Raw genomic sequence first — 15,546 nt, 5'->3', positions numbered from 1 at the left:
TCCAACACGAAAAATAAATAAACAAACCAATAAATAAATAAATAAATAAACCAATAAATAAAAGAATAAACAAACAAATTAATAAATAAACAAACTAATAAATAAACCAATAAATAAAAATTAAACAAATAACAAACTAATAAATAAACCATTACATAAATAAATAAACCAATAAATAAAAAACAAATAACTAAAACAATAAATAAATAAATAAATAAATAAATAAACAAACAACATAATAAATAAATAAATAAATAAACAAATAAACCAAAAAATAAAAAAGCTAAACAAATAAACAAACAAATTAATAAACCAATACATAAACAAACTAATAAATAAACCAATAAATAAACTTATAAATAAACCAATAAATAAACAACATAATAAATAAATAAACAGACCAATAAATAAACAAATAAATAAATAAACCAATAAATAAAAAATAAACAAACTAATAAACCAATAAATAAATAAACAAATCTATAAATAAACCAATAAACAAACAAACTAATAAATAAACCAATAAATAAATAAACAAACCTATAAATAAACCAATAAATAAACAAACTAATAAATAAACCAATAAATAAACTAATAAATAAATCAATAAATAAATCAATAAATAAACAAACCAATAAATAAAAAACAAACAAACTAATAAATAAACAAATACATAAATAAACCAATAAATAAACAAACAAACAAACCAATAATTAAATAAATGAACAAACCAATAACAAAACAAAAAAATAAACCAATAAATAAACTAATAAATAAATCAATAAATAAACAAACTAATAAATAAACCAATAAATAAATAAACCAATAAAAAAATTAATAAACAAACTAATAAACAAACAAATAAATAAATAAACAAATAAAATAAATAAACAAATGATACAATTGAATGAATAAATAAAAATAACTTAGTTTGAAGAGTTTTGGAAACCATTGACATCCATAGTAGGAACAAAAATATACTACGGAAGTCAATGGCTGCTGGTTTCCAACATTCTACAAATTATTTTCTTTTGTGTTCAACAGAAACTCAAACAGGTTTTGTAAAAAAGTAAAGGTGAGAAAATAATGAAATTCAGTAAATAAAAGGTTTAGACCTGATCATATTTAAACAGGTTTAGAGTTAGGTCCAGCAATTATTAGCTATTTAATACAAATATATTAAACAAAACAGACATATGATAAATCCCTTCAAATTCTTCTCAGGGATAGATTTCTAAACATTATTTACTTGCATTAGGAGGACAGCAGTCTCACTTTAGTACTGCAGCGCTCTGTGCTTAAAGTCACAGATCAAAGTGAGGGCTCTCATTGTTCAGCTCACACTGCAGCCACAATGTCACCATTCATGCATGCGTGTCTTTTAAGCCAACAGCTTCTCATAACCCAAAGCACTGCTGGGTAAGGAGAGGAGGGAGCTCTTGCACCCCAAACCCTGACCTGGTCAGATCTCTTTGATCCCCTAGCCTGTGTGCCTCCTTTGATGGAAAGTCTTAAGTGACTCAAACAAGTACAGAGGAGAGGCTGGAGTAGAGTGATGTAATATAATGTGAAGAGCTGGGGGCAAAGGTCAAACTCTGACATTTTTCAGAATATGCTGAAACAGCACTTCAAGTTAATATGATGAAGGGATATATGCATATATTATGATACACGATATGCTCTCATGCTGTTTAATAGCAGAGGCTGGAGGTCCCTGGGACATTCTTGGGGCCTAAAATTTGAGCCCTCTGACCAGGCATCTGACCTTTTGTTTTGCTAGAATGGGATCATCGCATACAGAATCAAAGGGACGTCTAAACATGGTCAGTAAGATAGTGTGCTTTTATTTGTTAACCACCTTCCAAAATCAGCTTTTTTGTTCAGTTATTTTTTTTGTGTGTGAGTAAGGATGTATTACGTTTATTTAAAGCAATGACTTTTACACTTTTGTATACACTACACTTTTATTTTGTGTTTAGAAAAGAGTCCTACACTGTAAAACCCAACTTTATCAAATGAAATAAGTGTAGTTAACTCAAAATGTACTGAAAGTTAATTCTACTCATTTGAAGAGTTTTGAACTCAGTGTTGAAGGTATTGAGTTAATTAAATACCTCATTACTTCAACTTAAATGGAGTAAGTTTACAGTACTCATTAGTATTAGTTTTTTTAAAACTCAAATGGTTTGTTGCAATCGGTTTCCTCAAACGGTTTGAGTTGCCTTAACTTTTACAGGTTTTACAGTACTCAGTTGGTTTGAGTTCTCTTCATTTATTGGGTTTTACTGTGCTCAGACTGCTTCGTGTACTCTAATGGATTAAGTTCACAGTACTCATTAGGATTAGTTTTTGAACTTAAATGGTTTGTTGCAATCGGTTTCCTCAAACGGTTTGAGTTGCCTTTACTTATTGGGTTTTACAGTACTCAGTTGAGTTCTCTTTATTTATGGGGTTTTACTGTGCTCAAACTGCTTTGTTTACTCAAATGGATTAAGTTCACAGTACTCATTAGCATTAGTTTTTGAACTTAAATGGTTTGTTGCAATCGGTTTCCTCAAATGGTTTGAGCTACCTTAACTTTTTGTGTTTTACAGTGTAGGGGGAAAAACATGGTTTCTGCAAATAAAGAAATTAAAATTTAAGCAGCACAATGTTTTTTGACCGTTTTGATAATGATAAGAATTTTTTTCTTGAGAGCCAAATCAGCATTTTTATGGAACTTGAATGATGCAGAAGGATCGTGTGTCACAATGAAGACTGGAGTTGTAACAGGAATTATTACATTTTTCTAAATATTTTAAAATGAACACAGCTATTTTATTTTGTAATAATATTTCGTGATATTTCTGTTTTGATGTATTTTATTAAATTAATTAAGCTTTGGTGAGCAAAAAGCCTACAAAATACTTTGGTTTTTACATATACAGTTGAAGTCAGAATTATTAGCCCCCTGTTTATATTTTTCTCCATTTTCTGTTTAACGGAGAGAAGAATTTTTTCAACACATTTCTACACATATTAGTTTTAATAACTCATTTCTAATAACTCATTTATTTTATCTTTGCCATGATGACAGTAAATAATATTTGTCTAGATATTTTTCAAGACACTTCTATACAACTTAACGTGACATTTAAAGGCTTAATTACGTTAATTGGGTTAACTAGGCAGGTTAGGGTAATTAGGCAAGTTATTGTATAACTATAGGTTGTTCTGCAGAGAGTCGGAAAAAAATAGCTTAAAGGGGCTAATAATTTCGAACTTAAAATGTTTTTTATTTAAAACTGCTTTTATTCTAGCCGAAATAAAACAAATAAGACTTTCTCTAGAAGAAAAAATATTATCAGACATACTGTGAAAATGTCCTTGCTCTACATCATTTGGGAAATATTTTAAAAAATCAAAAAATCAAAATGGGTTTAATAATTGTGATTTCAACTGTATAGTTCACTCCTAAAAATTCCACAAAGGTTCTTTATTAGCATCTGACAATTCCACGAAGAACCTTCAACACTGAAAGAATATTTTTGCTACTTGTTCAAATTACTTATTTAAAATGAGCTGAATCAACACTCAACAAATTAACAAATTCTTGAGTGTTTTTGGGACAACTTTAATGTTTTATGTTCAATCCACTTAAATTTGTAAAATCAATTAAGTTAATTTAACTGATTTGTGTTGGGACATCATGAAGAGACTGTGTGGAACTCAGCATCAAACCATTGCTTTATAGTGGAAAAGGGGTTCTTTAGATTAATAACATCTTCAAACAAAGAAAAGTGTTTTTTTGAGAACCTTTACTTTTAAAAGGACCCGTCCCAAACTTCACACTTTGATGATGTAATACTGCTTTGACAATTAGGTAGAAGTCTGCTTTGAGCTTGCTGTTGAACTACTGAAAATGAACTATACTGTTTAAAAATTAGAATGTTAGTGCACATTAGGCATGGGACGATAACCACTTTCCAGCAGTTTGGAAAATTTTCTGTTACATCTTTCCTACGGTATATGTAAAAACATAGAAAAAAACTGTTTAGGGCAACAGTATCTCCAGCAGAAAAGGACCTTTCTAATCAAAAGCTATTGTTCAGCCCACGCTTCAGAAACATTTTAAAATAAATCGCTTATACACCAACATCCAAGCATACTATGCCTTGAACGGTGCAGTGGCTTACTGTAAATCCAGAAAAAAGAAAGCTAAAGATGCCTAGATAAGTTGTAAAGAAATCTGTGTTTTTAAAATAGATGAAGTCAATGATTTATTTGAATTATTTAGCCTGACATGTTTACTGTTCCAAAATCTTTCAAATGTTTCTTAAAATGAAATATATTTTGTTTAATGGGAAATATATATATATTTATAATTTACTGGCTGATTTAAGCCTCATTCATACTACAAGCAATCGCAGCAGCAAGCATCTAGCGACCGTTCATTTCAACGGAGAGTGAGCGACTTCTGGCGACCATTGGCAACTAGGTGGGTGTGTCTAGTGATGCGACAAAGTTAAGAATCCTTCAACTTTATGCAAATTTTTTGAGCGACAGCCAATAGGAGCACTAGAAGAGTTCACGTGATCCTCTCTCAGCTCGCTCAGAGGCTGGTTGTATTCGTGCTGTATATACCTATACAGACCTGCGGTTGCAGCAGTTCGCCACCCAGAGCGACAGGAAGCTACAAAGTCACTGCTAGTCTGAATGAGGCATTATACTTCTGCGTCAGGTGCCAGTGTATGTGTATGCTCCGGTGCAGCCTTCGCATGGTCGCAATGGCCCTCGCAGACGCTGAGGCACACCTCTCAAGAAAATGTAACTACACTTCGCAACGACATGTAGCGCAAGCTCTGTGATTGGTCGGGTTGGTATCGCTGACGAGTGTGGGCGGGACCAAGAGCCACACGAACCCAAAGGAGCGAGTGTTTACAAGTGTCGAGTCCTGTGAAGGTGCACCAGGTGGAACGTATTGTTTTGTGTTTACATTATGAATAAAGTTGTTGCACGTCCGCCAGTTCCCGCCTAAAAATGAGTTTGAACGACTTGTACATTAAGGTAGCGTTCAGAAAAAACAAAACAACGGCGAAGAAACTCGACACAGAGGAACATAAAAACCCCACTGCCAGCTAGCGTTTCGGAAGTGTTACTGCAGAGCAACTCAAACAGCACGCAGAAGTATAAATGCAAGGCAACGCGCAAAGCATGCGGCCACGCTATGGTCACGCTAATCACTCGACTTAAAACTATAAACTGGGCTTCAAAAATGTATTGACGCATAGCGCAAGGTCAGCCTAATAGCATTGACGAGTGTGGGTGGTGCTGAGAGCTGTGACCCAGATGGGCACGTGTTTACAAGTGTCGAATCCCGTGAAGGAGCTCCAGTTGGAAACTTTTGTTTTGTGCTTAACTTAAGATTAAAGTTGTTGCACGTCCACCGACACCCCGAGTTTTAGCTAGCGTCCAGAAAATAACAAAACACTAGCGAACAAACTCGCCACCTAGCATTGTGGAAGTATCATTGCAGGGCAACACAAACAGCAAATGAGCTACAAACCCAAGTGCTGGGAAAAACGCACGCAACCACTGCCATTCACACACATACACACAGTACGGCCATTTTAATTGATCAAATTCACCTTGATTAGAAAACGTACGCATGCATTGTTTTTCAGGTAATATGTGTGTGTAAAATTAATTACATGATGTGATTAATAAATCTAATCGCAATATAACTGCATATTAAATTTGGTTTATAAAATAAGCAAAAAAAAGAATGCAATTATTTTATATTGTGCTAATACCTTACTGGGCATCAAACAGACATTGCAGAAAGCAACTTTAGAATAATTTACTCAAGAAACTACATTTTTTGTTCATTCAGTGAGAGTCAATAACAATCTTTAATATTTATTTTATGTCCGTAAAAAGCAAAAATCATAAAGGTTTGAAATGTCATGAAAGGGAGTAAATGATTACACATTTTTTTCTTTACATTCATTTTTCTTCAGAAATATAACACTGCTGGTGTTGATCAGAATATTTATGTTCACAAAACTGGCAAAAATTGCCAATATTGGTGTTAAACACATAAAGATGCTTAAAAGGAGGCAAAAAAGAAGAGTCAAAGCAAGTTAAAACAGAAAAATGAAGATGCTGTATTGAAAATGTACAAAAGCTATACATACATCGACCTCTGCAAATGGCATCACAAAACACCAACCAACTTGAATAGTTCAGATCTTCAGAATCGCTCTGTCCTTGGTGGAAATTTCTTGCAGCAGTACTAAATCAAAGGCAGAAGTCCTTTTAGTATGCGCCTGTGGTTTATCACAAGCTCAAGCCGCTGATGAACCTGTTAATTGGGATGTGATCTCCAAGAAGAGCACGCAGAGTACTTGCATATTCCTTTAAAGACATCTCAAAGGGACGCAAGATTCGACAGGCCTCCATGGGCTTAAGCCCAGAGATGCTGTCCTTCAGTATCACACAGCCAGATGAGACAAAATACAGAGATCTGTAACTTCTGGAGCTGCTTCGAGGAGATCTGTCAATACAATTGTCAATTGTGCAGATTTTTTCCCCCCATCAGTTTCTCTAAGTACCCCTTCAAAGTCACAAGGGGGAACAGGATTGTGCACAATATGAACAAGCTGGTACAGTTAATATGCATTACACATAATTTAAAGCATGAAGGATATGGAATAACTATAAACAAAAACGCTGAGAAAAATGAAAAAGATCGGTATCTCTATTAGTATAGCTACATAGCAGATTACATAGCATTATATGAGTTTAAAAACATACTTATGTTCTTTTACTTGAGGCACTTGGTGAATTTCAGTGCACTGTTGAGAAAGGGAAATCAGAACAGGTCTAATAACCATTACCCTGATGTACACGGATACCCATTAACAAACTTGTATCGAACATATGGCTTAGTGAAACATGTCAGACATTGAGGTTTTTTGCCAGTCTTGTTGAATACAACAGCAAACGTCTGATAACATCATTGACAGTGTTCACCTGAATGCTGCAAATTCAACTCTAGTAAGAAACCGTATTTCAGTGCCTTTGCTCATGAAAAATATGCATACGTGTTTTTCTCCCATTAAGAGCACAAGTTAGTGTTCTTGAAACAGTTTTACACAGTCATTTTAGTGTTCAATGTTTTCATTTAAAGAACAAAAAAAGCCACCCCTGAATTTAGAGTAATGCCTTCAATTATCAAGCCATCATGTTTAAGAATTTGCTTTCTTCCGCAAGGGCCGTTAACATTGAGCTCATGTCACCAATAGCCATGTTGCCGATACCTGCCGGTATTGAGGCCAGGGTGACGGAGTTACGCGGGGTGGTGAGCCGTGAGGAATTCTGTGAAATGCTCTGCAGAAGGCCTGGACTTAAAGTGCCAGACATTAGACTCGAATGGTCTCCATCATCCAACATGGCATCAAAGTCTATTTGAGTGTGGTCAAGGGACTGAGTGGAGTCCACTGTGCTGGTGACCTGGTTAACACCAGGAGATGCCATTGTAGACACAGAAGCAACAGGGGCTTGGTTTGTGCACGGAGACATGGGAGAACCATAATCAACGCTGTTGTCCAACATATGAATCTCTCCTGAATAGTACATATTGCTATTCCCATTGCTGTGTTGACCGACTTCACCTGGTCTCTTTGGGCTAGCTTCTGAGGAGTTGACATTGGACAGGGAGCAACCGTTTGGCTGAACCATACCTGAACCTGAGTGTTGCCTATTCAATGGTTTGGGCTCGGACGGAGGTCTGGGCTGTATCAGTCCTCTGCCTGCATTCTGAACAGCTGTCTGAGTAAGAGGAACGTAATTTTGCTGGTTGATGTTATTCATATGCATCAAGTTTGATCTATAATTCTGGAGCTCCTGGTTTTGCACCACTCTCCCATTGGGCGGGCCCATGCTATTGCATGTTAGGCGTTGATTGGAATTGTAACTGAGATCCTGTCGGTTTACTTGCTCACCGATATTCTGACATGGATTGGAAATGGACTGGCGATACTGCTGAACAGTGTTCATTCTCTGGAAGTTTCTCTGTGGATAAGCCTGCTGCAGACTAGCCAGATTCTGGCTCATTGGTACAATCTGCTGGTTTGATCCAAATCCTTGGTAAGAGCCAAAGTTCTGCTTCTGCTGAACAACTGTCAAGTTCCCTCTAAGTTGTTGTTGCTGCTGCTTTGGAACCCTTGAGACTGCATCCGCAGAACCAGAACTGACCTCGTTCCACTGCACAGGCATGTTGTTTTTGTTCACACCCTGTGGATCAGCCATTTGCTCTGGAACAGGCTCTACGTGATTTCCATTGATGCCTGCCATGCCCATCCTGCGTTGCCCATAGAACTGCTGTTGTTGGGAGGTCATATTACCATGGAAGTCTAGAGCATGACCGCCATTGACTGAAATCCCGGAGTCGTGATTTGAGCTACTGTTCTGGGATCTGAGGTACTGTACCATGTCATCAGGAAGCACCAAATCATCCTCTTGTTGATCTCCTCCATCAGTGGCCATATTTTCCATTAAAATGTTCTCTGATATGCTAGGTGGCCTTTGGCTGAAGGGATGACGGTGCAAGCTTCCATCAGACCAAGTGCTGCTCTGCATGTTGAAAGCACGTCGATCGTATGCAGGCAAACGTGATAGGTTCATGTTGCTGATGCTGTTGAACCGCTGAACTCTTGGCAAGGAAAGTGGGTCAAGAGTTGTACGACGAACAGGATCGCTTGCTCGTCTCGGGAGATTGGCCGGAACTTCATGAGGCATCATGCCAGGGGCACCGTAGCCAGTGTCGCTGCAGCGTCTTGAGTTGACTACACCTTGGGCATGGTGCAAATGTGCTGAACTGTCCTGCGAGTCATTGTACATGGCCATTCTAGTTCTAAGGCTCATGCGATCCATGTTGGGCAGAGGTGTCGGTGGTGCACCCCCAGTGGCTGCAGCATATTTCGCCTTGAGACGGTAGTGTTGAGCTGGTGTGAGATTTAGTAAACTTGGGAGCCCACCTGCACCACCACATTGGCTTGCTTCACTGGAACGACGTGACAGATCTGTGGAGATCGGGTCATAGGAGTCTGCTGAGCTGACATTGTTGTTGCGGACTCCAAATTGCGAAGCCTCACTAGAGCGACGACTGGAGTAGCAAGGTGAAATACCAGAAGACCGACGGCTTATATATGCTGAGCTCATTGTGCTGGTGGAGCTATCTCTGCGCTCATGCAGCTGACTAAGCATTGTCATCTCATATGAAGACAAGTCTCCTAAATGCTGGGTTGGAGGTATAGGCATCTGAGTCCCCATATTTGGAGCATCCAGCAGTGAGTCTAAAAAAGGAGATGAAAGTAATGTTAATTTCTGAGAATGCAAACCTGGATCTCAACCACTAAAGCAGGGGTGCCTAGTCCTGTTCTTGGAGATCTACCTACCTGCAGAGTTCAGCTGAAACCTTGATCAAACACAACTGTCAGTAATTACCAAGTGCTCCTTCAAATCCTACTAAAGCTGCGATCACACTGGACTTTTCTTCCCATAGACTTCCATTCATATGCATGCAAATGTGTCAGACCGGAAGGTTGTGCGGCAAGTTTTGCAGTTTGCTGCGTTGGAAAGTTCAAGCTCGGTGAACTCTGACCTGCGAAATCGCATCACATGATTGTGTGAGACCGATTGAGGATCAAAACATGGCCTCTCTGTACAGAAATTTAAAACATGGAGCAATCGTCTATCGCTAGACGTTTTTTTAAATGTCTAACCATCTTGTTTAATCCAGCCCCTTTTTTCAACGCCGTACTACAGAATTTCGCAAGCTTAAACTCTAATGTGATCGCAGCTTTAGTTGGTTTAGTTGTGTTTGATTAGGGTTAGAGCTGAAATCTGTAGGAAGGTAGATCTCCAGGAGCAGGATTGGGCATCACTGCATTAAAATAATAAATGACGCATTTTTTTGTCAGCAGTACTTACCAATTGAGGGTATTGGAGGCAGCTTGGTATTTCGGACTTGAGGTGGTGCATTTGCCCAGGAGCAGGAGTCTCGTACAGTTTTTAGTTTTTCCTTCTTGATGTGCTCAAGTTGTAGTAGTCCTCCCCTGTTTTTACGCAGCTGGAGACCAACTCCAGCAGAAGTACCAGGGGAACCGGTAGAATCGACTACAGGTGTGTCATCTAAAGCACTCAGGTCCCCCAAACTGCCTCCACTGTGCATGGCCATCTCTACTCCACTGTCATTGTTGGTGGCACTGCCAAGTGGCGATGGCTCACTGCTACATGACGACTGACCACCAGGGCTGGACTGATACATCTACAAAGAAAAGTTAATGAGAGATGTCAATTCCACTAAAATTTTCTCACTGAATCTTAGTAAATTTCTTAGTAAATTAAAGAGGTAAAGGGAGAGATCACCCAAAAATGAAAAATTTGTGACTATTAACCCATCCTCCGCTTGTTTAAAATATGTTTGAGTTTTTCTTCTGTTAACACAAAGGAAGATGTACTGATATATTGTTGGAAAAAATCATCGTCATTGACTTCCGTAGTATTTTTTGTGGATGTTAATAGCTGCTTTTTCTCAACTTTCTTCAGAATATCTTGTTTTGTGTTCAACAGAAGAAATACATGAAAGTTTAGAACCACTTGAGTGTGAATAAATGGTGAGGAATATTTATTTTTGAGTAAACTATGCATTTAAGGGGAGAAATGGTCATGCAAAATTAAACTATCTTGTTTTTCTTACTTGTAGCTATTACTATCTGGCTCATAGTGCGTTAAAAGAGCTTACATACTGGGGAACATATTTAAATATTCCTATGATACTTGAAACAGATTGTGGAATAAACAGAATTTTATAGTTTTAATAGTTTTCTTAGTCTGACAGAGAATTAGCTTTTAACACCAAAAACAGGACATACTATAATAACAGACCCACTGTTGACCTCTATCACAGCACTAGTTGTATAGTTAGATTTAATCTTCAGCAATTAATCCCACATTAATCCCACACTGATATTGCCATGCATAAAAAGACACCGGTCTACATTGCTCACCTCAGTACGGTCTGTCCATTATTTTCAAAGAGAAGCAAGTTAGTTGAGAAGAAAGGAAAGGGTTAGTGTTTTAGATGAGGTAATGGTTAGTACATTAGTTTGAATTCTGCATTAAAAGCATTTTATATAATACACAATCTGCACATACACAGGTTAAAGAGCATAAGAAATTTGAAATAACATCAGCACGGAACAGAAACAATATGTTGCATGACCACATAAAAGCTTTGTTGAATGGATTTGATAGACTTGAATGATTTTGATTGTTCAATAACATACACTACAGCAATAACCAAAGGTATTTTGTCCTGCACAGCTTCTCTCGCACTAAAGAAAACCCCCCCAAAACAAAACAAAACTAGAAACTTTTGGTTACCGTTAATACCGATTCAAGTCAACAAATCTGACAGAACATCTCAACAGTGATGTAATCACATGTTCAGAACAAAACAGCCTCCTCTTACCACTGTGTTTTCAGTCTTGATCGTCTTGACATGTTGGCAGTCCTCCACGCCTCTGGTGGTGCTGTTGGCCTCTCCTGACCCATCTGTTCTTCCTCTCGCATGCTTTGTGTGGGCCTCATTTTCTCCATTCCCTTTAGAGGGGTGAGGTTTCGGCGGTGCATCGCCGCGCTGCTTCTTAGTGACATGTGCTTCTGGACCGTGAACAGTCTTCACATGCTTCCTGAGTGAACTGGGGTCTGTATAGCGTTTTGTGCAACCTGGGATCTTACACACATATGGTTTCTGCAAAGAAATGACAGATAGCTTTCAGAATCAATCAAAAATTGCAATCAAATCGGATTTAAATCAAATCTCTCGGTCCCTGTATCTACGAGATGGGAAGCAAAATGCACATCAGCGAACAGATGTTGAAAGCTCAAACCTCATTGGAGTGCGTGCGGTTCTGGTGCTTGGCCCGGTCTGAAGCGTTGGAAAAAGCCTTGTTGCAGCCCTCGTGCTCGCATACGTAAGGTTTCTCCCCTGTGTGGGACCTCAAGTGAGTTTTGAGATTTTCCAGTCGAGAATAAGCCTTCGAGCAACCTTCAAACTAGACGGTGAGAGTGAGAGAAACAGAAAAAGCCGTTACGTCGCTTCTCATCAATCTGAAGCCCAAATCAAACAACTTCATAAGTGAAGCTCATAAAACCTGTCAAGAACGTGCCTGGGTTATGTTTCACTCATAAAACGTAAATGTAAAATACACAGTTATACTTGGGCCCCTTTTTGTTAAGTTTTTGCCAATATTTAAATCACAATAAAATCTATTTTTGAGTCAGTTCTCATCACTGTAATAAAAAAATGGTAACAATTTACTTGAAGGTTGCACATGTCAAGAATTTGAATAAGCTTTTATGCATGTCCTGTAATTGCTTTGACATGTGCTTTTTTATACGATGACAGAATAGCCCCTCCCCTTTAAAAAAAAAGCAGCCAATAGCATTTTGTTTTATCACCGCTCTGCCAGTGAGAGTGGTTGAGCTCAAGCACATCTAATCAAAAGCAAATGTGTTGAAGGGGGTGGGACATGTCAGAGAGATTTGATTGGTCAACATTTGATGAGAAAATAAACATTGATCCATTTAGGCGGAAGTGACAAACTACAAGCTTTACATGTTTATATCAGTTTTTTATCTCTTACATGCGAATTTTGTCATTGTTTTGTACCACACTAGACTATAGATATCCTTGAAGACTAGCATACTGTTACTAACATCTACAATTTCAATTTCACTGTACCTTTAAATGCAACGATGACATCATTTGAGATGTCTTTATTATGACAACTTGACCAACAAAAAAAGTAAAAAAGTCTTTGTCATGACAATCTGACATGATCAAGACAACTCAATTTCATAAAAGATGATTGTCATGAGGCCAATTTTCATGTCATGAACTTTATAAAATTTCTTGGCCTCAACTACGGTATCACTATTTGAATTTGACATTAATCCAGCAATCGCGCTCGGATCTGCGCCAAAACAATCGGTCCGAGATCGCCTGAATGAGGTGGTCTCGGCTCGATTAAAAAACAATCTCTGGAGCGGATCGATTGTAGTGAGAATGCAAAACAATCCGATGAACTAATGAACCAGGCTATATCACAGAGTATTATGGATATGTAATAGGCATATATGGCTATATAAAGAGAGAATGATGAGTACTGCGGGAGGTAATTCCTACCGGTAAATGTGCGTTTCATATCAAATACGAAGGTGAAAGCATGCTGAACTATTAATAAGAGCTGTTTATCTGTTAGGAAAATTGACCAAACTGCAGTCTTGGTTTATCTGTTTTTTCTCTCTGTAATGTAAAGACTGTAATGCAAAATTCTAGCTAACGGCTACGAATGAGAAAGTCTTAACTCTGATTGAAATTTGTTGATCTGTAGGTGTCACCATTTAAAATTAAAGTGCAGCTTTTTACTTATAATGTCTTATTGCTCATTGTCATAAATTAAAATAAGGAAGCATGACAACTGAGCGGGACTTTGAAAAATAAACCGTGGAACTCTGACCAATGTGAGGAGATTTTAATCGCATGTGACTTGTTTTAGCTATTTTGGTTCGTTTAGAAACTTTGCCGTGTGAAAGCGAACCGCACCGAGTTTACACTGTAGCATTGTGACAATTTTAATCCCCTTTTTGGAACAAATCAATCAATCTACAGGTGTGAAAGCACCCTATAATGTCATACAATATGAATGAGGCTGTTGTAAAATACCATATGAAAATATACTGAAATACTTTCTGAAAACTCTAAATGACAAATTAATTTTGTTACACTGAAAAAGTGATCAAAAAACATTTATGACAATAATAACGGGTGAACTATTCCTTTAAGATAGCATCAGTTATTAAGATCAATTTCTGTTTTATAAATTACTGCAGTTTCTTATTCATAATAGTTTCACTTCTGCATAATCCACCAGCCACTGAGGAAAAAGCAGATCACAATAGATAAGCGTGAAAAGCGCTAAACATCACAGGTGCCTCTGCATGCGTCTATAGGCTTTGTATACTGACGGTGTGTGTGTGTGTGTGTGTATGTGTGGAAACTTCAGTAAAATTTAATAAAGGCCCATGGCGCCTTCCTCTCTTCAGACTTTAATTATATCTCCATCCTGTCAATCAGCACGCTCAGAAGTTCACTTTTTAATAGGATCTCATGCCACTAAACTTGACTTTGAGGCTGAAAACCAAAGACAGCAGATCAGCGTGCCTTCATGATGTTTTAAGATAATAAATGTAGCCAAGAAAAACGTGTCCTGTTTAAAATCAGGTGTTATGTTGAAAGGGAACACAAGCCTATTTCTGTAAAGCTCTAATAGGGGTGTGTTTTCATTTTTTAATAGGGCGAGGTGATGTAATATGTGTATTTAAGAGTAAAATGAAGCAGTGGTATGTCACTTACTGTGCACTTATGGGGCTTCTCCCCAGTGTGTCGGCGCATGTGGACCACAAGCATGTACTGGGCCTTGAAAGGTTTCTGTTCTCGAGAGCACTCCTCCCATCGACACACAAACTCCTTCTTCTCACCATGGATGTGATCATTATTGATGTGCTGTAGGATGAGAAAGGCACAAGTCAACAACTGATTTCATTTCTTAACTCTTTGCTCTTCATACATACAGTGCATTATCATTTTTGGTGTGGGTCTTTCAGTTCAGTGTGCCTCATGTTCATTTTAACAAGTCAATTAACTAGGCCAGTCTATTAAATGTCTAATTGTGGTCAATTATTTAAATTACAGTTGTTTCGGATGACCATGTCTGCTGAAATTGACGAAGGTAGGTCACATGACAATGTAAAATGGCGGATATAGTACATTCATACTATATAGAACGTACATTTTTAACGGTCGTGCAGTAAATTCTAATTCAAATGTAGTACCTACTGAGTAGTCCACGAATTCGGATGCAGCCTGTGTATGTAAATTTCATTTGCTTTCATTTTCAATCATTAGAATAACAAATATTCACATATTTTTAATATATTAACTACAGTATATACTCATATTTGGCTATATATTCAATTTCTGTATTGGCCCCAAAACAATTATTTGTCAATGTGCCGAATCAGACAAGTAATCGTCAAAGCAGCAAAAACCAGCCGATTCGAATGTTATCACTCGATTGAATGGCCGTTATCAGCTGATAGATATGGGCCAGTAGGGGCCTTCTGTGCCTACTGGTAGACTCAGAAGGCTGTTATCATCCATCCACATGGCTAATCAGCTATAAATCACATACGGCTGTGGCTGGAAGTTAACGAGAATTATTTCTATTATTTATTAAATTTCTCATGAATTGTATTTTACTAATCTCTACCCCACAGGTGTCAAAGCCAGTTTCTGAAGGGCTGCAGCCCTGCACAGTTTAGTTCCAATCCTGCTTCAACACACTTAAGCTGCGGTCACACTGGACTTTTCTCCCCTTAGACTTCCATTCATACGCACGCGAATGCGTCAGACCGGAAACGCAAGCTCGTGCG

The 15,546-nt window shown here is 37.7% G+C and overlaps 1 protein-coding gene across 2 annotated transcripts in view; it reads right to left on the bottom strand.

The window, feature by feature from the left end:
* Positions 1 to 6,122: 6,122 nt before the first annotated feature.
* Positions 6,123 to 15,546, bottom strand: part of gli2a (GLI family zinc finger 2a) — a 154,565-nt gene continuing 145,141 nt past the window's right edge. For both annotated transcript variants that reach the window (XM_056465650.1, XM_056465651.1), the window contains exons 10-14: positions 14,468 to 14,617; positions 11,940 to 12,104; positions 11,519 to 11,800; positions 9,976 to 10,312; positions 6,123 to 9,338 (exon numbers count right to left, since the gene is read on the bottom strand). In XM_056465650.1, the coding sequence (XP_056321625.1) occupies positions 7,216 to 9,338; positions 9,976 to 10,312; positions 11,519 to 11,800; positions 11,940 to 12,104; positions 14,468 to 14,617 (3,057 nt within the window). In that variant the 3' untranslated portion in view covers positions 6,123 to 7,215. The remainder of the gene's footprint in view (positions 9,339 to 9,975; positions 10,313 to 11,518; positions 11,801 to 11,939; positions 12,105 to 14,467; positions 14,618 to 15,546) is intronic.

This window comes from Danio aesculapii, chromosome 9 (genome assembly GCF_903798145.1).
Source record: "Danio aesculapii chromosome 9, fDanAes4.1, whole genome shotgun sequence".
In the NCBI taxonomy this organism is placed as follows: domain Eukaryota; kingdom Metazoa; phylum Chordata; class Actinopteri; order Cypriniformes; family Danionidae; genus Danio; species Danio aesculapii.
This window is presented reverse-complemented; position numbering and strand designations above follow the sequence as displayed.